At 35.7% G+C, this 26,408-nt stretch overlaps 1 protein-coding gene across 1 annotated transcript; it reads left to right on the top strand.

Annotated features, from left to right (window-relative positions):
- Positions 1–498: 498 nt before the first annotated feature.
- Positions 499–22,899, top strand: ARK2 (armadillo repeat kinesin 2). The gene is made up of 19 exons (XM_088220170.1): positions 499–826; positions 1,443–1,543; positions 1,663–1,785; positions 1,927–2,112; positions 2,337–2,558; positions 2,670–2,820; positions 4,971–5,120; positions 5,468–5,556; positions 10,048–10,251; positions 10,675–10,797; positions 11,223–11,357; positions 11,461–11,592; positions 12,446–12,584; positions 12,708–12,800; positions 15,069–15,194; positions 15,289–15,414; positions 21,669–21,812; positions 22,054–22,182; positions 22,266–22,899. Exons 1-19 carry the CDS (start codon positions 634–636, stop codon positions 22,424–22,426), a joined length of 2,727 nt encoding a protein of 908 aa, XP_088076296.1. The 5' UTR covers positions 499–633; the 3' UTR covers positions 22,427–22,899.
- The last annotated feature ends 3,509 nt before the right edge of the window (positions 22,900–26,408 follow it).

Genomic DNA, 26,408 nt, shown 5'->3' with positions numbered 1-26,408 from the left:
GATGTTGTTACAGTTATATATCAAGAATTAAAATAATTTTATGAGTTAAAAATTAAAATATAATAAAAAAATATCTGAGACTTATTATGACAATAATATAAAAATTAAAATAATAATTAAAATATGAAAATATAAAATTAACATAAAATTATATATATTTTTTGAGCGAACAGAAAATCGTATTAGTCAAGGGCAGAACCAACTGCTCGATACCCAGTCCCTCCCAAAGGGTAGTTAGGTCATTTACACAGAATACTTCCCGGGCTCTCATGCTCAGTACAGCAACTGGCATGGGCAATAATTAAAGCAAACCAAAAACCACGGGCACGAGGCCCGTCCGGCTGGCAGTGGGCAGACATCGAGGAATCAAACTAGTGAAGAAAGAAACAAGTGCGAGGGTAGTTTCGTACTTTCAAGTTTTATTTTGGTGGGGCCATCTATCTGCGGCGGTCTCTGTCTCATTCCAACCCCATAAAACCCCCTGGGACCCCCCGCCCTCCGTCATCTCTCTTTGAACTTCGAATCTACCGAAACCCCCAAAGTCTCACAGACATACTCTCTCTCATCTGTGTAGTTATTGTCTGCCAGAAACCTACAAGTTCTGGAGAAAATGGTGAATTAAGGAGGACCGCTATGGCTTCTAGTGCTTACAGAAACGGTGCGCTTAAGGGGGGAGCAGTGAGGCCAATCTCCGCGGTTAACTCTTCTAATCTCAAATCGTCGTCCTTCAAATCGAGGCCACCTCATTCGTTGCAGGCTCAAGGGTCTGCGCATCGCCGTAGCAGTCCCGCATCATTTGCTACTGCTGCCGCTGGAAACGATGGAGGTGTGTTACAGTTGTATCTCGAGACATAAACGATTCGACGAATCCACCGTTTTTTTTCCTTCTTGTTTATTTGCAGAGTTGCTGAAGTTCACTAATAGTGACTAGAATTTGTTATGAAGCATGCGCACCTTTTTTTTTTACGGTTGTTCATTTTTTTTTATCTTTGTTTTTGGCAATGCGCTCGAAGAGCGTTCGTTTTTTAGTTCTCGAGTGTATGCAGTAATATGGAATAGCTAATTTAAGTAGGTTGGAGGTTTGACCTTTTTCTTATTCCAATGACAGTGGAATTCGAGAAATTTTAGAACATTATGAGGATTTTATCTTCTTAGTAATAGGCAGGGCAGTAGGAGCAGTTTTTTCTTCATTTTGTTGGAATAGATTCATTATAGATGATAGATTTAGCTGCCTCTGCAATGATTAAGAGGCAGAGGCCACAACTGAATGCTGAAAAGAAGGTACCTTCTTCCATGCTAAATGTTGAAGTAGAGAAGGCCATGGGATCAACATTTTTAGAACATGGTTATAGATGTATACGTTCCTACTTAGAGCTTCTCTTGAACCAACTAATAATAATGTTGATGCTGTTATAAGTGCTGATGTCTGTGGTTCTTAGCAGTGCCTGGAAGAGTTAGAGTAGCTGTTAGGTTACGACCTCCAAATGCAGAAGAGTTGGTGGCTGATGCAGATTTTGCAGATTGTGTGGAACTGCAGCCAGAGGTGGTCCCTGTCTCCTTGTAGTTATCTATTTCTCCTTACTTGTGCTCTTTTGAGCTTTGTAGTAGCTTGCATCCTAGTTGTGCTGCCATTTATCCTTTTGAGTCTCTTGTCTATCTCAGCTTAAGAGGTTGAAACTCCGAAAAAACAACTGGGATTCTGAAACTTATGAGTTTGATGAGGTCCTCACTGAATTGGCATCTCAGAAGCGAGTCTATGAGGTCGTTGCTAAGCCCGTTGTAGAGGTCTGTTACATTCTCTATTTTATGGAAGTGGCAAGATGTTAGTTGGCCACATTTAATTGAGTTGATGAGTTTATGTAATGTGTTTTCTGAGTTTATTTATTTTTTTGTAGCAACTATATGATGCATCTTTCAATTTTGTAGAGTGTCCTTGATGGTTACAATGGCACAGTTATGGCCTATGGTCAGACCGGTACAGGAAAAACTTTTACTCTTGGAAGGTTGGGAGATGAAGATACAGCTGCTCGTGGAATCATGGTTCGCTCAATGGAGGATATCTTAGCAGATATTTCTCCAGAGACTGATTCTGTCTCTGTCTCATATTTGCAGGTTAGCTGATATTTATCATGTAAATGCACAGTTGTACTAATTTGTTAAATCTGAACTTCTTAACTGCATCACATTCTTTTGCAGGTGCCAATTTGTAGTCACTTGTATTACTATTGTATTAGATTTTACTGATGTTTTATCTTGTTCAAGAATGTCTATAGCCTGTTCAGGATCTTTGGATATCAAGAAAATTGTTTGACATTCTTATTTTAAAAAATTTGTAGCTTTATATGGAAACCATTCAGGACCTCCTTGATCCTGCAAATGATAATATTTCCATTGTAGAAGATCCAAAAACCGGAGATGTTTCATTACCTGGGGCAACCGTTGTAGGGATCAGCAACCAACAGATTTTTATTGAGCTGCTGAAAGTAGGGGAAGCTCATCGAATTGCTGCAAATACAAAGTTGAACACTGAATCTTCACGCAGTCATGCGATTCTGATGGTGACCGTTCATTCATCCCTTTTTTTTCTCCCTAGTTTTTGTGCTCCTTTATCAGCAATCCATGATGTTATTGTTTATGTTGTTTAAAAACATTGAACCATGTTAGTGCAGGTACATGTGAAGAGGTCAGTTGTGGCCAGAGAGGATACCCTTCCAAGTGAAATGCACAACTCTCACCTGGTAAAACCGTCAAAGCCACTAGTTCGGAAAAGCAAGCTGGTTCTTGTGGATCTTGCTGGTTCAGAACGTGTTCACAAGTCAGGTTTGTGTTTCAGATTATTTCATCGAGTCAGAATACTTTTATACAAAGACGGCTTTCTGCACCTACTTGAGGTGTGGGGGCATCTGAGCAGGAACTTTGCTTCTCTCTGCATATTTGTTGATCCCACTCGAAATCATCTCAAGAGTATTTAACTTGTAGAATTTTTCCTAATGTCCTGTTGATTCTGGAAGGAAAGATGTAGTGAAATATGGTAATGGGGGCTAAAGTGGAAAACTAGGTGGCATTTGAGACCAATTCTGGATTAGAAGAAATCTGACATCAGGTCACTGACATTTCTTTGATGTTATTTAGAGTGTATTGATTGAAATAATTTTTTCAACATCAATAGGATGACCTCGCGACGATTGAGCTATTAGAAATCAGGAGATAGAAGTTATTCTCTCTTTATATTTTTGCTATCAGGTATTTGCATGGAGTGTTTCATGCCCTATATACATGGTAGATGTACAATATTGTTTGTATATTCCATAACTAAAAGAGTAAATTACTAGATTTACTTATAAGTCGCCAAGGTAATGGCAACTCCCTAAATGGTAGATTTGGGATAACTTTTACGTAGATGATCATAGCTCTCTGCACTTCATACTCCTACCTTTTGCCCCTCAAGGTGCCTCTCCTGCTTGACCTAGAGCATATATGCAGAGGCAGAAGGGGACAGGTAGGGTTATGTCCCTCTATCTCCGCTTCTATGTGCATATATACATATATATACGTTTATACATATATTTTAATGTAGCCCCCTTAAAATTTTCATAAAAAATATGTAGAGTTCCCCCTAGACATATGTATAAAAATTAGTATATCTACACTAAATATTTGTTCTACAATTTCTTAAGAATATATAAATGAATTTAGAAATATGAATTTACAGCAATATGAATTTTCAAGACATTATAAATCTAAGTATATTATATTAAGTATTATATTTATAAATGTAGCTAGTAGATGGAAATATTGATATTTATTTATGAATATAGGATATATAAAAATAAATAAAATAATAAAGAATTATCAAATTTATATAAATTTTTGAAAAAAAAAAAGTAAAATGAGCTGCAATCATAGTTATTATATGAGACTTTCATATGAAAGTCAAAAATAAAATATTCAATTAACATTTACCACATTATTGGGGTTTTGCCCCCAATTCATCTTCAATGACAGCAGTGTTATTATTTTGCCCCCATCCCACTCCCAAAATAAATTGATGCTTCTGCTGCTGCATATATGTTATATTCTTCAAACTTGTTACAGGTAACTTAGCTTTGGTCCTAAGGAATTGGTAAACAAATTTGCCAGTTCATCTGTTAATCGAACAAACTTGGTGAAAAGATTCCATGCAACAATATCTTGTGACTTTGTATGTGGGTATTATCCCCTTTTTTGATTCCGTGTTAATATAATTTCTCACACTTTTATTTTTAAAAAAACAATATTTGTGACAAAGTGTCTATTACCTTCCATGAAAGAAAAGATTGAATCTAATACAGTGGTCGCTTGGTTATTACAAAACAAATTTATTGATTGGGAAATGATAAAAACCTGACTCCACTAATAGCTGCTTTAGCTAAATCACTGCACAAAACCTCAACTGTAGCACTATACTTCAACTAAGACCTGGATCTAGCAACCCGCAGGTTACTCTTCCAATACACAGATTTTCCTCCAAATTATATAGAATATCTGGTGGTGAACTTCCTGTCACTAGGTGACCCAACACAATTTGCATCTGTATAACCATCAACGTCTAGTTGTCCATGCTTCATGTATATCACCAACCTGTTGTGCTTTGTAGATGTTTCAAATATGTGTCACTACACCACAATTTGGTAACAGTAAGGTAGTTAACTTCCTAATCATTTAATCTCGTGGCCTGCAGTGACATAATTATTTCACTTAATATTCTTTGCTTCTGTTCATCAGTGAGGCCTTTTGTTGTGGGAGCTTGCTATTGTTTGGGCTATTGCCTCTCACATATTGTCAAATTTGGACATCTTGGATGTAGCTCTCAAGAATAAAGAATATTGCTTTCATCTGCCCCCCTCCTCCCAAAATGTTTCTAGTGACCTCTTTGGTTATGGAGGGTTTGATGTTGGTCTTTTATATTTTATTTTTCTTCTTCTTGGCAGGAAGTGAGGGGCATATGTTAGAGGAAGCTAAATCTATTAATCTCTCGCTGAGTGCATTGGGGAAGTGCATAAATGCCCTTGCAGAGAATAGTGCTCATGTGCCATTCCGTGATTCAAAACTAACAAGATTGCTTAGAGATTCATTTGGAGGTAAGAAGCCTATTGAGTTGAACTCTTCATTTTCTTAAGTTTCAATATGATCTGGACACGACACTTTATCATATAAATTTATTTTCCAAACTTGCACATGATTCATTGACTATTAATGTATTGGTTCAATGCACATTTGGTTAGATCTTGTTGTATTTATCTTGTTATGATTTTCCCATTTTTTAATTATTCTCTAAATTTTTTTTCTCCTTTTCTTGTCTTGGAATTTCTTTTCAGATATTTTAACTACTAAAAGGGTTTTTTATGACTTGTATTAAAGCTAATGATTTGGGTTTTCAATGAGTTGTGTGCTATATCTTTTGCCTGATGTTGTTTCTGAATTGCAGGCACAGCAAGAACTTCATTGATTGTGACAATAGGCCCTTCTCCACGTCACCGTGGAGAGACTGCAAGTACAATATTGTTTGGACAAAGGGTAAGCTCATACATTTGTATTGGATCATAATTTAGTCTATATATACATATTCTATCTTTATGAACTTGAAAAAGTAGGAGCCCTGATGGACATTCAGTTAATGGGGTAATTATATTTTTCTTAATAATCCTTTGTCAGAATGATAAGTAAATAAAATTATAATTTAAAGAATTTATCTGAACTTATCCATCTGCCTTTCTATTGAATTAGCAACTGCCTTGCTATATGTAGAATGTGTGTCTATTTCCTGCAATCAGTATGCTAATTTATTTTCCTCTATCTGATTTAGGACTAATAATGGAAAGGGTAGGAGAGAGGGGATGTTAGAAGATCAGAGGGAGAGGAAGATGGAAAACATTTTTGAGGTTCCTCAGAAAAAAATATTATGGGGAAAATAATGACAGCAGTAACAAGATTATTTCTAACTTATTCTAGTTTCTTGAATAGGAATACTATATTCTAATTTAACTTAATGAGAAAAATCAAAATAATGAGGAAACTATCACAAGTTTCTAAATCACAACAAACTAAAATTCAAAACTCAGACGTGCTAAAAGGACTCAGAAACTCAAGTTTCCTTACTGAACTAAACGTCCTGTCATTTACAAGTCTTAGGTAGTTTTGCATCATCATCCACTTGCACGGACTGTTTATGTCAAATGCAATAATCATCTAATCCAAAAGAACATCAGACATTGGACAACCTTCTTGACAAGATGCAGAGTGAGACTATTGCCGGAAGTGGTTATGATAATTGTCTCCAATAGCTATAATCTTGCTTGTAGTCAGCAACATATAATTGGACCTAATGTGCTTATATGATTATGGGTAAACAAAGCAAGAAACTCAAAATGGTTTGTGATAAATCAACCATGTCAAAATGTCATGACCAGAACCCATGTCATGACTAGAAAATGGGTAGACTTAAAGCCACCAATACCATGATAAGCCTTGGAATTTTCTAACTAATTCATACAAAAAGTATAATATTCTCATATATAATAATATCTAATCAACAAGGGAAATATCATTAAACAAGAAGTCACGTCTTACTTATGTACACTGCCATTATCAGTTTGTCTTATTGCCCCATATTACATGGTCATTAAAAAGCCTTATTGAAGGGATATACTCATTATACGCCTGGTATATATATATATATATAAATATTGATGTAAGACATGATCATACTTCCTTACTTAATGCTCCTTGCCAAGGAATCCTTGATATCTTCTAGGGTATATTAGTAGAATGGTACTATTTTCCCTTGCCAATCTCATCCTCAAAATGCTACTATATAACTGCAACTATGGAATAACCAGAAAATTAAGGGTGGATCATCTCTGATTTAAAAAATCTATCTGAACTTATCTATCAACTTATATAATCCATAGGCCAACCAAATTAAGACCTAGTTCAGGGATTGACTGGGGCAAAACTCATATGCTATGAGTTCTTCAGCCAACTTGTAGAACCAGTTCATAAACTATATATTGGGAGAGAGCACATGCTGAAAAATTTACACACAAAAAAGAAAACAAAAGAATTATTCAATCATGCATCTTGTCAAAAGATCAGGAAGATTAGACTCTCACACATAAACATTAAACTCATTATGCTTAAAACCATTTTCCAAATTTAGGTTGTCTAGGGTATTCACCCTACCATCACCTAAGAGGGTTAGTTACAAGTTTACCAATTTAGCTTCATGAGCTACGGTTGTATCCTATTACACACTAAATCATCTAAACTATAAATAAATGAAAGCAACTCACAAGTTTTGCAAGGTATGGATTAAGCTTAGCAGTGGCATAGTTTATTCATGTTAATCAACATATAATAATGTAGTTGAGGAATCAAACTATCTGCAAATTCCAGCATTCAATACCATGACATTTATCTATTATCTATCAAAATTATCTCGACATTGACTTAAGAAGTATCAACATCTGTCACACAAATAATCAGGCACCTACTTCTCAAACTTCCAAATCTATCTCATTGCCACAAGTTTATTTAAGTTTCTATACCTAGCTTAAGTTACTAGTATCAAGAGCTTTGTAGCGAATCTGTAGTTACCAAATTAAAATGAGTAGGATATCAGCATTTGCCACTTACCAACTTAAGCAGTGTAAAGTTGTGCACAGCAGACTTAAGATAAAATCTTTGCAACACACTCTTGCCCAATGCTAATCTCAATTAAGGCCTTTGAGGTTAGAACTTGGATTTAAAGACTTGAAAACACATTATATATTTCCAATGTGGGTATTCAATAATTGGATTTAACCCATAACTAAATACATGCATAGGTAGGACTCTTCCTAAATCAGTTTCTCTTGGGGATCCGAGGAGTTTGTTAGTGGTGGTGGCTCGCTGATTTGTGGCTGGAGTAGATTGGAATCTGATCGGAAGATTTGGCCACTCTTTCTCTTTTCCTGTCATGGGTTTCTGGCAGTTCACTGGTTGGAGGTTGTCATTGGTGACTTTACGGTGCTCGGTATGCGGTCCATTGATTAGCAGATTTTGGCCTCTTTGCGGCAAAATTTCTCTCTCCACCATCCTTCTCTTTCTCTCTACTTCCTCTCTCTTCTTTTTGTTTTGTGGAAGAAAAGAAAATCTTCTCTTCCTCCTAAAATTTCTTCCCTTATTTTCTGAAAATGCCTCTCTATCCCATGCATAATATACACATTAAAGTAAATCATGTGAAATCACCCAGTTAGAATGGGACAAGTCTATCTTTTATTGGGAGAAGGCTAAAAATAATTCTCCTCCGACCTAAATTTTATTTTATTAGCACAAAATTTTAATATATGAAATCACTAGTATTATGCAAGAGATTATCTCGATCCATAACGTTAGTTTAATGAAGAAGATATGCATTAGGTCCATGTTTTAAGAATTATGTAATAGTTTAGCAAGTTGTGGATTATCACAAAATTACTAAGTTTTGAAAAGAGTAATCAGTGAAGGCTTATGGGATCTGGTAAGAAAAGGAATCAGGTTTATAAGCATAGCAACTTGAACCTAGATAGACCATTTAGGCACTTATTAGAACAAATTCAGGAGGGTAAAAAATATCTGACAATGTTTTCTATGGTATTTGGTATTTAATAGGATAAACAACCTAAGTCTCGAATGGGGGTGAGCAATGGTGCGGAACTGGACCGGACCTGACCATAGTTGAACTTGAAGAAATTTTCAGACTGAAGACTGAGATGTTATTACTTTGGTTCAAAGCGGGCCAAAGTAGACCTAATTGTACAAATAACATGTAAACATATATATACATAAAATATATATACACATACATATACATGTTATTAAATCTGTATATATTGAATTCATTTATATTTAAAAAAGAATCATTTAACCAGACAGGACTCAGATTGGAACAGAACAGATCAGTCTCCTTAGTCTCTAATCTCCTGGACTGAGGACTAGACGATATGTGGACTGGTCCAGACCGAACATGCTGGTCTTGTCCATTTTTCTAGTTGGGACAGAGTTTTGCCCACCCCTAGTCTTGGAAATGCGAGAATTGCTAGACTTATGCTCTACTACCAATCTGAGTTCTTTCACTTGACCTACTAGGGAGGCCAGTAGGATGAGGATTAAAGTGTTAGGTACTTGGGAAACAAAAAACTTGGCTGGAGGAGCTGATGAGAAACAGACTTAAATTAATTAGACTCTACTGTAAAGGACGATACATAACAAGTAAAGGGAGTTTGAAATACTTCCTATTTGGATAGCTTTGTGATATGCTTCTTCTAAAGAACAGAGAGAAAATATGATGAGTGTTCCTTCTTGATTTCTTTCCATCTCACTGATGAGATAACTAAGTAGTGGCAATAAGTTCTTCAAGTAATTAATCACATACCAATCAATTGTCTCAAGTTTAACAAGTTTTCTAACAAGTTATTCTTATAGCTGGATCCCCTAGCGCTCTAGATGAAAAGATCCTGTACTTCTTAGCCACACCTATCAATGGTACCTTAATACTCTCTGTATCAGACTCGTAAGACTGATTAAAATAGTCTTCTAGGTTATTTATTCAATTCAAGAAAATAATGGGATTAAGAAGAGATACCGATTTAACCCTCTTTGTAATATCTAGGTGATTCTTCTTAGAAAACCTAGCAGTTTGGGGTGAATGCTTGACACTTTTACCAGAAAATCTACCACTTAATTTAACTAAGATCGTACAAATTAAGTTTTTTTATCCAACTAATTCCCTTCGTGATGAGTCTTAGGTGCTTCTGCAATCTGCATCACTATGGTCTATAATGACTGATGCTGTGGCTAGTATTTCATGGTTGTACTTTTTCGATGGTTTTTTTTTTTCAGTGGTTAATTTGAGTGCTTGGTTTTTTTAGTTGGTCCTTTGATCTTGTTTGCTTATTGATTTGGACTTCAGTTTTTAATATATGAGATAATTTTCTAAACTTAATTGACAGTGCAAAGTTGGATGCGTTATTACTTCATTTCTTACAGGCTATGAAGGTGGAGAACATGTTGAAAATAAAGGAGGAGTTTGATTATAAAAGTTTGTCTAGAAGGCTTGAAATGCAACTGGACAAACTTATTGCTGAAAATGAAAGGCAACAGAAAGCATTTGATGATGAAGTTGAAAGAATAAATCTAGAAGCGCAAAATCGTATCTCTGAAGTTGAAAGGAATGTTGCAGATGCCTTAGAGGTTAGTTCAAGTAGACTGCTGTTGCATATTCAGTTTCTCTTCCCATCCTTGCTCAATTCCCCCCAGAAGGGACAATTTTGTGTACTTGTAAGGTTCTGATGAAATTTTAAGTTTAAAATCACTGCACAGTTCTATTTTTTTTGGATAGAAAGGAAATTTTATTCAAGGCTTCAAGAGGATGCCACCCACAGGAAATAGTTGTCAAAGCATCCAAAAAGTCCCATAAGTCATCTCCATCACGGAGAGGATGATATTTGAATCTTTGAACAATGACCCCTAGTTAGGGATCAATGACCTTTAATCCTATCAAAAGGAGAGCAGAATCCTTAAAAAGCTCGTGTTTCTTTCTTTCCACATGAACCCGCAAATACTCGTAATTTCTGCTTTTATACCTAATTAACGGTTTAGAGTTGTTTCTTGTAGAAGGAGAGGCTAAAGACTCAAATGGAGTACATGGAATCAGTCAAGAAGCTGGAAGAAACAATGATATCTAATCAGCAAAAGCAGGATCATAATAGCTTCTTGAATGGTAAATGTAATGGAGAGGTACTTGCCTGGAGAACAGCTTCTTGTTTTCTGGTTGTTGAAAAGAGAAGTTTTGTGTGAATTCATGGGTGATTGGTAGCTTACAACTAACTGCTGTATATGACTTTCATATGTGGCCTCCTTTCTCCTTGCCTTAGCTTGTTCTGGGGTTCTTACTACATTAATTACTCCAGAAATCAATTCTCATGAACGTATTTAAATTGATTTTTTCCTACTTAAGCCTACTGGAACATATTGAATATGGTCTTCATTCTACACTCTATTCTTGAGCATGTGAAAGTAGTTTACAGCCACATAATAACATATTTATGCCTTAGGGATAGTGTCTATGGTAGCCAACTAATTATGCCTTTTCTAATCATTAGTTGATTGTGAGCTTTGTTACCTTTACAATTTTTCGATTTTTGCTTCTTTTTACTCCACAGGAGCCTGGTACTTCTTCTACTGAGGAAGTTGCCGAGTTGAAGAAATTGCTTCAGAATGAAACTTGTTTGAGAAAGGCAGCTGAAGAGGAGGTTAGTAAGCTGAAGAGTCAACTTGGTCAACGAACAGAGTTAGGGGTGTGTTTTTCCCTTGAATTTTTTGCATAAATTTGTAGAGGATTATTTTGACCTTTGTTGACACCCAAGCTGTGCCATATAAAGGATTATCTTGGTGTTCTAGGCAGGTGGGAATCCAGAAATCTTGAAGCTTCAAAAGATTTTGGAGGATGAGGCTCTTCAGAAAAAGAAACTTGAAGAAGAAATAATGATGCTGCGAAGTCAGTTGCTGCAATTGACGTTTGAAGCTGACCAGGTATTTGATTTTTGCATGTTAAGTCAGTCTGCTTATATATTTCTCTTTCTTTATGTAATTATTGTTATCACTGGATATTTGTTTTTGAGTCTAATTATGAGTATCTAGATTTTTTCATATTGCTGCTTGCTGATTTAATGGTTAAAGAGAACTGTAAAATCAAGTCCAGCACAGACTCACTCAAAAGCACTAGCTATTACTGCTTTTGGTATCTTTAGACTACAAATATATATACTACACTTTTTTTTCATAACACCACCGATGTAATATGCAGGGTGTTACAAACTTCTAATGGATCCATCTTTGTGATCTCAAACAAATAGAACCTTTGCAAAATTATATCCAATCCAAACAGAATCCACAAAGCCAATATGATAGTTGTTTAGGGCCAACTCTGATACCATCTATTAAACTATAAGCTTACCACAGGCTCGGCCATTGTTTAAAGATACTAGCTCTTAGTGTTTCTAAGGTCCTTAGACTACAAAAATATACTGCATTTTTTTCCATAACACTACTGATGTAGTATGCAAGAGGTTACAAGAATCTTCAGTTTCTTGTAGAAAAAAGGACAGAGAAGATGGGAAGAACGGATGTAGCTGCCTAGTTTGGTTGGGAAGAACAGATGTAGCTGCCTAGTTTGGTTGATCTAGCTTCTTTTGTGAGGATCTGTTTAAAAGATACCCCCATGTTTGGATCAAACCTTTTGCACTATCTTTGGTGTAAACCTTGTGCTTTGACATCGTAGCATTTTTAAACTTCCTAGGCATTGAACGCTGTCAAAATAAATGTTCAGTTTTAGCTCTGATATGAATGTTAATTTCAACACTATTATTCTTGCGTTTGTTTATAGATGAGAAGATATTTTGAAAGAGCTGGAGCTGGCAATTCTTATGCTGGTATGGATTTCCTCTCGTCTCAAGTCAGGAATTCCCAGTTCAATGATTCTGGGAGTATGCTGAAGGCACCAATTCCTACACTCTTCGAACAAGGTGAACAATGGATTTGTTCAAAGTACCATTGCTTAAACCTATGAAGAAAATGGGGAAGGAATTACTCGGACCTATAATTTCTTATATTATCCTTCTGATGGTTTTTATTGATTTCTTTGATAGTTGGACTGCAAAAAATTTTGTCGTTGCTTGAGTCAGAAGATGCCAGTGTACGAATTCATGCGGTAAAAGTGGTAGCCAACTTAGCCGCTGAGGGTGAGTGAAAATTTTTTAAGGTTGTTAGATTTGTGCTTGAATGTCTGTGTGTGTGTGTGTTTTCATGTGCCTGTCTGTCGTTAAATTTATGATTCTCAAAATTGGATGTTACTTCTAAAGTGTTGACATATATATCATTACCTTGCTTGAAATATTCTTGCTGATACTCTTGTTTTTCATGAAGTTGAGTTGCATAATTAGTACTTGCCTTGGGTCAAGGAGCCTGATTAATGTCAGTTTTACCAGGCTCCTTGAGCCAAGGCAGGTATTATACAATTCAACTTCATGAAATACCAAAGGTATCAGCAAAAATATTTCAAGCAATAAAAATACTGCCCCACTCAAATTTACGACTGATATAACACTTTCCAAAAACAACCAGTTGATGACTACTAACATTGTCAAGTGCAGTTGATGGGTTCCATGAAACCAAAGTCACACTTAATGGATAAACTTGGTCAATTTTGGCAGTATTCCAACAACCGTAGGCTCTTGTAATAAGAAACTCTTGATCTTTATAAGGGTGATATGCATACACCCATGTATTAACTAATATCCATCTATTGCCATGCATGGATTGTGAGCCAAGTAGCCTTAGAGAAGTTTGAACCAATTTCATTACATCCTCCATTCATACCTTCACCACCAACAACAAAAAATTCATTTCTCAATGAAACTTCTCTGTTTAACAGCCTCTAATTGTCCCATTTGTACATAGTTGACAATTCACTTGAACTAAAGTCAGATATCATTTGCTTATAAAGATTATATTTAACATACATATGTCAGTTGCTAAGTATATACTCTTATAAGTAAATACTAGTGGACTCTTGGAAAAAACCAGCTTCTCTGAAGTGCATTTCATCATGATTTAATTAACTCTTTTGTGAACTTTTCACAAAAACTTTGTCTGCATTTTCTCAAATGGACTTGCAATAAGTTGGACTTTGCTCTTAGCTTGTATATTGTCCACTAACACTTCTTCTTCCTTGTTAGAACTCCAGCACTTAATAACTTCGTTAGCAGAATTTGTAAATTCTTTTCTTAAAAGCCCAGTTACTCTTCTTTTTTCAATTTTTTCATGATTCCCATTATCTCTATAATTTTTACCATGAAGCGTTGGTAAGAAAGCTTTAGCAGGTACAAATGCAGGTAGAAGAGGCATCTGAAGGGGACCTTGATCAGATTTTGGTAAAATAGAAGGGAAATATACCTGTTAGTCTTTTTTCTACAAAGAGTATACCATCCCAAAGGGCGAAAAATTGCTCCTTGTATTCCTTTGGCCTGAAAGAACCCATATGTTTCTCTTTCTTTAAAGGAAAACAATAAAGCTAAATCTGACCTTACTCCCAAAGAAGACAAATCAAACATCTCCATAGGTGAATTATTTCCAGGAAAGGTTGAAAAGGAGTTAACGGTGGAGGATGTTGCCAGGGGACTCACAATTGGTGAAGCTGATGCCAATGGAGAGGAAAAACTGCAGCTCATCATTTGCAACATTATCTTTGATTCCTCAATTTTGTGGTCCAGACAACATTGGTTCTCTTGTAGAGCAGCTTCCTGCTTAAACTGAAGCTCTCTCCAGGATCCGAGATGAGTCTTCTTTTGTTCAGCATACTTCCTCCTACACCTTTCCCATGTTTCGTCAAAGTTCATATCTACTATTTGGGAATTTGGCTCTGCATTCATGGCAGCAGTTCTCTCTCTTTTCTTTTTAGTGTGTTTTAAAAGAACTCTTAGATCAGAGAGAAAAGAGGAAGGAGAGAAAGGAGAAGCAACATAAAGAACGTTAGTATGTAGATGGAGAATAGAAGAATGGTTGAGAATCAACCACTTTGATGCCAATTTGTCAGACCCCTTGGTTTCCAATAATTTGTCAATGGTCTACATCTGTATTACAATTGTAATATTTCATTTTCATACCCTGATGTCCGAGAAAGCTGGAAGAAGGTAACAGAAGAAACAGAACAAGAAATATGCAGATAATAACAGTGTAGAAATAAGAAATATAAAGCCATAAAATTTGGAAATCCAAACCAACACAGTCCATTCACCTCCTCTGTTGACACCTCAGCTCTTAGTTGTCGTGGGTGCGGCTAACATTTTTGCAGTTTTCACTTATTTCGGATGTAACCTCTCTAACTTGCTTTAAAGAAACATTCAGTTTCTGTTCAGAATGTCGACACTACATTTTCTCATGTGACCCCACTTTTGTCATTGAACTGTGTCCAATTTATGTCTTTGTATGAATTCGACACAAAATAACAGAAGCACATCAAGAGAGGATTGTTGAAGCTGGAGGTCTTACTTCCTTGCTGATGCTTCTGAGAAGCTATGAGGATGAAACTGTTCGTAGAGTAGCAGCAGGTGCAATTGCGAATCTTGCAATGAACGGTAATTATCTATTGATGATTTTTTATATTTTAAGTAGTTGGTTTAATTGATGTCCAGGATGTTATTTAATTTGCATCCTTTTCTGGCATAGCAGAAGTCAATCAAGAACTTATAATGGCTCAAGGTGGAATTAGTTTGTTATCCATGACAGCAGCTGATGCAGAGGATCCTCAGACTCTCCGCATGGTTGCTGGAGCTATTGCTAATCTATGCGGCAATGGTAAATTTTAGATACTTTACCATTATTTTCACCATAGTCTTTCCTTAATGCTTTTACAGTTATGTTATAATGCTCGTGGGAATGTTTTATTCTGCATTCAAATAAAGGAACTATAAACTACTATTTGGTATACATTAATTCCAGTGGTAGGTTGCATTCACTGCATGATTGATCTCTTTGTCCTGATATGCTTCTTTTTTCTTTGCATTTTAAATAAATTTATCTACTGAATGTACTGGTCAGAATGAATCACAGCTTTGATGAAGAGCAAAATGTTATGTATTACCATAGTCGTCGTATTTTTGCTAAAATTTGTTCATGCCTGGCTGAAAGATAAGTAGGATTGTGTTGCCAGTGCCTATAGATTGTAGGAATTTGTAAAGGTTGTATCTTCAGGTGTGTTACTTGTAGAAAATAAGAAGAAATTAGGTTGTATATTTTCTGTTTTTTTTTTTATAGCTGTACATGGAGGAAGTTACAAACAGATTTCCTCCTCCCCATAAAATTGTTAGAATCTTGTTAGAATTTGTTGGGTTTGTTAGTATTTAGGGTATATAAATACCCATCATTTATGATGAAAAAATATATAGATGAGAAGCAACATTCCTTCTCAAATTTCTTCATGGTATCAAAGCAATACTTGATCCAAGAAGAGTAACGTTGTGAGTGAGATGTCTTCGTCCTGCATTACAAGACACAAACTCAACGACAGTAATTACCTACAATGGTCGTCCTCTGTCCAATTGTTCATCCGGGGGAAGGGTCACTACGGACATCATACTGGCGAAGTTGTATCTCCTCTAGCAACTAACTCAAGCGCTGGCGTATGGGAGATTGAAGACAGCATGGTGACGTCGTGGCTCATCACGTCAATGACCCCAGAAATTAGAGAGAATTTTCTACTCTATGAAACTGCTCACGAAATCTAGAAAGCAGCTCATGAATTTTATTCCAGGAAAGAAAACACTTTCGCCATTTTCGAAATAGAGTTTGCGCTTCATGATTTTCGCCAAGGCAAGTTAAGCGTCACTCAGTATTACAACGTCTTAACTCGTAACTGGCAGCAGATGGATACATTTGAAGAGCGTCGATGGAGTTGCCCCGAAGATGCGAAGAACTTCAAATCGTTCGTCGAAGAGAAACACGTCTTCAAATTCTTGCTGGGGTTGAATAGGAATCTCGACGAGATTCGGGAACGTGTGCTGAGTACCAAACCCTTGCCGAGTCTTTGAGAGGCGTTCTCTAAAGTTTGACGCGAAGAGAGCCGCAGGAAGGTCTTGATGGGTGATGTTGAGTAGATCCACCTGGCCAAAAACTCTTCAGCGTTCACAACCCGAGCTGTCGACACTCGGACGAAGAAGACAAGGCCCTGGTGTGATCACTGTAAGAAACTAGGGCATACTCGTGAGTGCTGCTGGAAGCTCTATTACAACCCGAATGACTGGAAGCCTTCGGGTGAGTGGAAATCCTCCAAGGCAGAAACCTCAAGTAAGCATCAGGGCAATCATGTAATTGCTAAAGAAATGCCCTCTGGTGTTGTGGAGAGCAGCCCTTTCAGTCCTGAACAGCTGGAAGCCCTCCAGCATATCTTGTCTAAAAATTTCTACTCAGTCAATGCCTCTTGGCACATAAAGGTAATATCATTGGTTTATCTGTTTTTTCAGAAAAATGGACAGGTGTGGGTAGTAGACTCTGGAGCTTTTGACCATATGAGTGGAGATACTTCAATATTTTAGAAATACAGCAAGTGTGAAGAAGTTTTTTCAATCAGAATTGCTGATGGTTCTTTTTCAAAAGTAGCTTGAATGGGCTCTGTAAATTTATCTCCAAATTTAACTCTGTGTTAAGTTCTCTATGTTTCAAATTTGGATTGTAATTTACTATCAGTTAGCAAGTTAAGTGAAAACTTAAAATGTAATGCAAAATTTGTCTCTAATATGTGTGAATTTCAGGACTTGGACTTGGGGAGGACGATTGATAGTGATAGGATGAGCTCAGGATTATACCTGCTTCAAATCAACACTTCTCAAGGACAAACTCACAAAGTAGTATCTGCAAACTCTGTTTCTGCAAATAATGAACATAATATCATGTTATGACACTATAGAGTAGGACATTCAAATTTCATGTATTTAAAGAGGATGTTTCCTTCACTATTCAAAGAAAAAGATGCAGTTTCTTTTCAGTGTGAGATATGCCAATTTTCTAAACATGTTCGAAGTTCATTCCCTAGTTTACCATACAAATCATCAAAACTGTTTACATTGATTCATAGCGATGCATGGGGACCCTCCAAGGTCCCTAACATCACCGGAACTAAATGGTTTATATCCTGCATTAATAACCATACAAGAATTACGTGGGTGTTTCTTATGAAAGAGAAATTAGAAGTTGAACCTCTATTTAAAAAATTCCATACAATGATTCGAATCGAATTTCAGGGTACCATCCAAGTGTTGAAATTTGACAATGCTTGTAAATATTTTGAAGCTACCCTTGAAAAATATTTTACTAAACATATAGTTATTCACCAAAACTCTTGTATTCATATCCCACAGCAAAACGGTATAGCCGAAAGGAAAAATAGACATATTCTTGAAGTAGTTAGATCAATTATGTTCACCACTCATGTACCAAAATTCTTCTTTCGGAGAGGTAGTTCTTTCCGCTACCTACCTGATAAATCGGATGCCCTTCCGGATTTTACAATTTCAATCACCTTATGCCATTTTTTCACAATCCTTTCCTACATCTCATATTTTAAATATATTACCACTCAAAGTTTTTGGTTGTTCAGCTTATGTCTATATTCACAAACACCTCTGTGGAAAACTTGACCCAAGAGCCATAAAATGCATTTTTGTTGGGTACTCTGTTAATCAGAAAGGTTACAAGTGTCTAGTTCCAGAAACCCGTCACTTCTATAATATAATGGATGTCACATTTTTTTAAATCAATCTTTTTACCCAACAACTGATATTCAGGGGGAGATATTTATTCAGGAATATCAGTTATGGGATGTGAGTATACCTCCTCTATATCCATAGAGTCATTTCTCATCAGACAAACCTTCTTTAGAGCCTGAACCAAAGCCAATTACAGAGAACACATTACCTGCAGGTAGTGAGCTACGTGTTTATATTAGAAGAAACAAATGAAAAGCACCTGAATCATCCAAGCCCTACCATGAATCCACCCTTGATTCAGGTAATATAATCTTTGCTCCTATTTCAAATATTGATATTGATATTCCTATTGCTTTGAGAAATGGGATTCGAACATGTATTAAACATCCTATACAAGACTATGTTTCTTTGGAGAAGCTGTCTTCGGAGCATCATGCTTTTATATGCAGGATAGACAGTAGTTCACCAGAGCCCAAAACAATTCATGAAGCTTTGGAAATACATGAATGGAAGATAGTTGTTCAAGAGGAAATTAAGGCACTTGAAAAGAGTAAGACATGGGAATTAGTGGATCTACCTCCAGGAAAACACCAAGTGGGGTGCAAATGGGTCTTCACAACTAAGAATAATGCAGATGGGAGTGTGAATCGATATAAGGCTCGCCTGGTAGCCAAAGGCTATACTCAGTCCTATGGAGTAGACTATCAGGAGACTTTTACTCCAGTAGCCAAACATAATACTATTCGGGTACTTCTTTCACTTGTATTTAAACTTGATTGGCCACTTTACCAACTAGATGTGAAAAATGCATTTCTTAATGGTGATATAGAGGAAGAAGTATATATAGATATACCATCAGGGTTTGAACTAACAGACAATTCTCAGAAAGCGTACAAATTGAAGAAATCATTCTATGGCTTAAAACAATCTCCAAGGGTATGGTTTGATAGATTCACAAGAGTTGTAAAATATTAAGGATATGAACAATGTCAATCCCATCATACACAATTTGTCAAGCATTGCGTCTCAAGTAAGAAAGCCATTTTAATTGTATACGTAGATGACATCATTCTTACAGGTGATCATGTTGAGGAGATTCAGAAACTCAAGCAATTCCTATCCCAAGAATTTGAAATTAAAGATCTAGGGATACTAAAGCACTTTCTTGGTATGGAAGTGGCTAGATCCAAGAAAGGAATTTCAATATCTCAACGAAAGTACGTTCTGAATCTCCTAAAAGAGACTGGGATGCTAAGAAACAAGCCTGCTGACACTCCTATGGATTCAACCATTAAGTTTGGATCCAAAAATAGTGATAAAACAGTTGATAAAGGGAGATACCAAAGACTCGTTGGGAAGCTTATCTATTTAGCACATACAAGACCTGACATCAGCTTTGCAGTGGGTACAGTAGGTCAGTTCATGAATCAGCCAACTGAGGAACACATGAGAACTGTGTATCGAATTCTAAGATATCTTAAAAAAACTTCAGGACAAGGGGTTGTTCTTTCAAAAGACAGATAGAAAAGATGTTGAAATTTACACTGATGCAGATTGGGCAGGCTCTACAAATGATAGAAGATCTACATCAGGATATTGTATTTACGTTTGGGGGAACCTAGTCACCTGACGAAGTAAGAAACGGTCAGTTGTATCTCGCAACAGTGCAGAATCTGAATTTAGGGTCCTTGCTCATGGAATATGTGAAGGTATGTGGTTAAAGAGAATACTTGTCCAATTAAAGGCCCCTAACAACGTGCCTATGAAGGTGTAGTGTGACAATCAATCAACTATCCGTATCGTCAAAAACTCTATACATCATGACAGAACCAAATATGTGAAGATCGATCGTCATTTTATCAAAGAGAAATTAGAATATAAAATTATAACACTGATGCACATTTCAACCAGTCAACAGAGTGCGGATATTCTAACGAAAGCTCTACCTAAAAGAACATTTAATGATATAATATCCAATTTAGGTTTACTCAACATATATGTAAACTAAATTGAGGGAGAGTATAGAAAATAAGAAGAAATTAGGTTTATATATTTTCTGTTTTTTTTTATTAGCTGTATATGGAGGAAGTTACAAACAGATTTCCTCCCCATTGTTAGAATCTTGTTAGAATTTGTTGGGTTTATTAGCATTTAGGGTGTATAAATACCCATCATTCATGATGAAAAAATATATAGATGAGAAGCAACATTCCTCTCAAATTTCTTCATTACTTTTACCTGGCATTCCCCAAAAGATGGGTTATTATTTGTTTATTACTCTTGACTGCCTTTATTTGAGATTTAGAGTATTACATAAAACAGATGTTAATTTAAAGTCATTAATTCCACTTGTCTCTCCCCCTCTCCCCAACCCCCCTTCTCTTCATAGAATGCGGTGTCTTCTTTGAGTTCTTTCCATACTGTGTAGAGGATTAAGATGGAGCAGGGAAAAGTCCACCTGTATGAACCTGTTGTTACTTTCTGACTTTTGCATTTGTAATATTTGGTGTGCATTTCCTTCATTTATTAACATCATCTGTTCACTTTTCATATTCATAATCCATTATACCGATACTGGTCCTCCTCTATTCCAGTGTTTTCTTTATTCTTAACAGTAACACTGTCTACCCTTTTTATACTCACTGAAGAGAACAAATAACATAATACTTCCTCCTGTTTAGTCTCCCCACTAACTGCAGACTTGGTGGTGGAGTTAGCTGGTTGTTGCTGGTAGGACAGATATCCTATCTTAGTAAAAAGCAGCACATGCAAGAACCCCAGACCCACTGCTGGTGCTGCCATTTCAAACAACACTGCAGTGTGGTATTGATGGTGCATGATCCCACCAAGTTTTGGGACCAGATGTGGCAGCGGCAGCAAAATTCCTGGCCAACTACATCTCGGGCAAGTTCTATTTCTTTGCAGGATGGAGTTGCCCATCTTGTATTCGCCAATGTCCATCCTGAAGCTTTACTCCTGGTGGACCACCTTTCTGAAAGAAGTTATTTGGAGGAACCCGATTGACATGTTTGGGCAGGATCACAAATCCATTGTCCATCTTTTGTTTGCTACTAATTTAACACCCAATTTCACGTGATAGTTAAGCTATTTTAAACTTATGGGCCAATTATTCTTCTTTATCAGAGTAACTTGGAAGCTAAGTGTAACAAACAAAAGATTGTACTTTGAGAAGTGCCTAACCATATATAAGGGGGAAACTGTGGAAGTGCATGTTGCCCTATTCCTTAATTTAAGCTGAAGAAGTACTTAATTCATATCTAGAGTTTTTAGTTAAACCGGTATCAATTAATCTGGCTCTATTAATTATGATACTATATTCTTATGCAGATAAAATACAAATGAAGCTGAGGTCTGAAGGTGGAATTAAGGCATTACTTGGTATGGTGAGATGTGCACATCCTGATGTTCTGTCTCAAGTTGCACGTGGGATTGCTAATTTTGCAAAATGTGAATCTCGAGCATCTAGTCAGGGTAAATGATCCGTCTGACACATTTTTGTTGAATTTCGATAGTTGCAGTAATAAGTGAACAGATGAATGGTTTATTTGATCATTCTTCAGACTATGTTTTATCCATAATATGGAGAATATAGAAATCTGATCCTATAAGAAGTTGAAGTCATATTGCGCAAATCAAATAGGAAAATAGCCTGTATTTTTTGTGATGCCCTCATTTTTTTCCTAAGCTAGTTTAACCTGGGGCCTTGCTCCAGGTATAAAAGGTGGCAGATCTCTTCTTATAGAAGATGGTGCACTTCCATGGATCATACAAAATGCTAATAATGATGCTGCACCCATTAGGCGCCACATTGAGCTTGCATTGTGCCACTTGGCACAACATGGTAAGTAGGCTTCTTCCATCCTGCTTAGCACCCTAAATTTTAGAGAACATTCTGTTTAAAACCTGTGTCTTCAAAAATTTCAGAAGTAAATGCAAAGGACATGATCAGTGGAGGGGCCCTTTGGGAGCTAGTTCGTATATCACGGGACTGTTCTCGGGAAGACATAAGAAGTCTTGCTCACCGGACATTGTATTCAAGCCCTACTTTCCGAGCTGAAATACGGCGGCTACGGATAGAATTTTGATTGCAACAATAAAGAGCATCTTAGAATGGTCACTTCACTGTTGAAGCCCAACTCCTCGAGTTGATGCAGGAGAGATTTTTTTGCAACGCCAGTTTATAGGACAGGTATGGTTGAGATTTGAGAATGGTACTTTATTCTCTCATTACTTGGGCAGGGAAGACCCCGTGAAATTGTGGGGGAAAGGAAGCAAGGGTTGGTGGCGAACCATGTAATTCTTGAGCTTCTTTAGTGAGCTACGTGGCATTTGTGTTTGCAGTAAAATGTCACACCAGAGAGAACAGATGAAGAGATGAACTGGGAAAAAAAGGCCTTTATATGGGGAATTGAGTGAGTCCAATTTTTTTTTCACGTATTCATAATTTTTTATCAGGTGGGACTCACTCAGCGTGTCCTATATATATCTATGTAAGTTCTACAGAGATATCTATGTAAGTCGTTCTCTATTAGTAAGTAAAACCTTAATTTTTCGGCTAGACGGAGTTTCTCTGTTATATATATATATATATATATATTTATGAATGAGAGGCAAAGTCGGCTTTATGGCGTCTAGTTTAATACTTCTCTATGGCTCCCATTCCATAAGCACAACTTATTATAAAGCTGAAAGATAACAAAAATATAATGAGATTACAGAAAGTACTGGTGACTAAATTTGGTTTGGCATCGGTATTTTAAGTGCTGATTGATGAACAAATTCAGGGAGTGTTTTTTTTTTTTTTTTTTTGAGATTTCTGGATATTCTTTATTTGTATTAAATGAACTTTATTTAAATAGTTTATTAGATTACTCATGTTTCCTTTTCATATTTTGTTCTGGGATTGAAGAGAATTTGTTCATAACCTATTTTTTATATTGGAACATTTTACAGCAAAAATGTGCTTGGATAGCCTTTCGTCATTCTTTTTCTTCGGGAAAAGATAGGCTTTGTTCCCTTTTGTCCGCTTGCATGCATGCAGCTAGACACAAAGCATTATAATTAGGGACTCAAAAAACTGCAGCCAATTTCCTTCAGAATTTAGTAGAAGAACTATGCAGATGGCGTCAATATTTTTACGGAGAGTTGTATGTTCGAAAATGTCAAGAATTCCTTAAAATTTTTGGTAAAAACGATCTGCGCCAAATTTCATATTTGTAAAATTTTGGTCTACAACTAAGGACTAGCAGAAAAAGTTCTCTCGTTCAAGTTTCTACATATGCATAAAGATCCATCAAACGTGGCACATATGTTAGGCTTATGCCATAGAGATTTGCTCACAACAGATTTTTATCTTTTGCAAATCAGATCTCATTTGATTTAAGAGAGGATCGATGTTCATTTCTAATTAGACTGTTTTCACCAAAATGGTTAAGTAACATCTGATTCAAACATATTGGTTTAATTTTAATGGTTTTGACTGCAATGAACTGTTGAGAAACTATAAGGTTGAGTTTGATTTAAATATTAATTATGGTAATATGAATAGAAATAAAATATAAATGAGACAGAATTTTAAATTAAAATAATAACATAATTACAAGACAATTTCATATCTATTTTAAGTTACGTATTTTAGTAGTTAATTCTTTTTTTTTTTTGTTATAAAAGGGAAAAAACAAGCGGAATCACACAGAAAACATGAAAACATCTAGATATTACATATTCTAAACCAAGAGACCCCAATAAAGTCATCTCTTATGATGTTCAGTATTTTCATAAGAGAGTGCTGTATGTGATAGGGTTTAGAGGAACAGAAAAATATCTGATTCACCAAGTAGTCAACACAACGATTTCCTTCACAATAGACATATTGCATCTTGACATTTTAATCTTTCATAAGTCAAAACTTAATAACCATAATCAAATTGGAATTAGTATTGATAAAAATCACCATTTATTAAGAACTTTATTCAGGATTTGAACAGCAAGAGCACTATCCATCTCCAAGATAACATGACACGAATCCAGACTCCAAGCTAACGTGAGACCATCCAATGCCCCCCCACAGCTCAACCTGAAGGACGAAGCAAGCACCAAAGTTCCTAAAATGCCCCTCAAGCCACTGACCATTGCTAACTCTTCCAATCACACCAGCACAAGCAATCTCAGTGCTCCCACAGAGAACCTCGTCCATGTTGATCTTGATCCAATTCTGGGGTGGTGATGTCCAATTGATGAGCTTTTCCTCTTTTCGGGCGTGATGGGCAGATATGGTAGGCTTAATAGTAGAGGTCTGCAAGGTATACTCAATCATCCTAAAAACCTCGTGTTTCAATTCATCTAAATTGAAAGGCCTCTCACCGAACACAAAGGCATTCCGTTGTTTCTAGAGTAAACAACAAGTGATGTCAAACACAGTCTTCCAATTTTTGAAGGACGAACACCAACTATACTTGTTCTGTAGGTTAGCAATAAATCAATTGTTGAAGTGTGTACTGAAAAAATGATGGTCGGCCGTCAAAACATAGTTGAGATCCTGGATGCCAAGCCTGTAGACAGCACAAAGCGGATCATCTGTCATGTGCATGTGGATATATATTCATGATAGATGAGAATATATATTCATGTTTGTGGAATTAGAATATTAGTTGAACTTATTAAATTAAGTATCAAATATTTAAATTATAAATAAATTTTACATGTTAAATATAATTAAAATTTTAATATTGAATAGGAATACAACATACTAGAATCAAAGATATCGTAGTTAAGAACATTTGAACTTGCTAATGCATAATAAAAATGATACGAAATCAGCCCTCACGTTCCCGTTTATTAGTTCAAAAGCAGTATAATTTCAAGAAATGGATATTATAAGAATATAACAAAGATAGTATAAAGATATCGAGGAGCCTTAGGATGAAATGGTAACTCCTCTGTGATGTGTGATGCTTTGTTAATAAAGGTTGGATTGACGTAGATAACATTTCACTTCTAATATTTTTTTGATGGTTTTGAATTAATAGGACCGATAAAATTGTTTAAAATTTTAAATTAACCAAAAAAATTATAATTCTAATTATTCTACTAGAATGTTATATATTCTTAAATTTTGTTGTAGTATTTTTATATTATAATAAATATTCTAATAATTAAGATAAACAAATATATAGGATAAGAATTGAACACAACATAATCAATTAATTAGTAAAAAGAAAAAAAAAACGAGTTACTTGCAAATCAAACTGCGACTTGTTTTTGGGCCAACTTTTATAGATCAAAACTAAGTTACGAAATAATAAAAATTCATATTTTTTCTTAGTAATCAAAGTATTTTCGGATTGATTTGTACACATCAAAATTAATTTAATTCTATTTTAAAAACAATATCGTCCAATAGATAATGAAAGAATTCAAAAAAAAAACGTTCCCCCAAATGAGGGGAAGCACATAGTTACTAAATGAATTATTGACATGGATGGGGGAATACTTAAAGCACATACATATAATTACTATAGTTATCCTATTACAATTCAGTGTACTAAATTATTCACAACTACATTGACAGTACATCACTAATTAAAATGGGACAAGAACAGGAAATTAGATAGAAAAGATCATCATGCACGTACTTCATAGAATTCATAAACCCTCCCAAAAAGATCAAAAGCATTTTGAAGAATTTTAGGGACCCATACTAAAAGAAGATAATGGATGAATGTCCAAACAAGGTATGACAAGACATAGAACTAAAATGCTCCATATAATTTATTCTTGGAGATGGCATGTACGAGTTTCTGGACAGGGATTTTTGGCTATAAAGTTGTCATAATCGTGGCTAGTTCCATATATTTCTATATATATATATATAGCTATTTTGAGATGGATATTAGAAAAGCAAAAGGGTAAGAATAATAACAATAAGTAGTACAGAATCTTAAACAATTATTTATGGAAGCTGATAATCATTGAAGTTGTAGTTCAAAGAATCAACAGGCTAATGCTAATCATGGAGAGCCAGCATGTCATTTGTTGAAAACATAATATATATATATATATATATAT

This window comes from Carica papaya, chromosome 5 (assembly GCF_054855325.1).
Source record: "Carica papaya isolate Zhongbai chromosome 5, ASM5485532v1, whole genome shotgun sequence".
In the NCBI taxonomy this organism is placed as follows: domain Eukaryota; kingdom Viridiplantae; phylum Streptophyta; class Magnoliopsida; order Brassicales; family Caricaceae; genus Carica; species Carica papaya.
The sequence above is the reverse complement of the archived record's forward strand: the minus strand, read 5'-3'. Positions and strand labels throughout refer to the sequence as shown.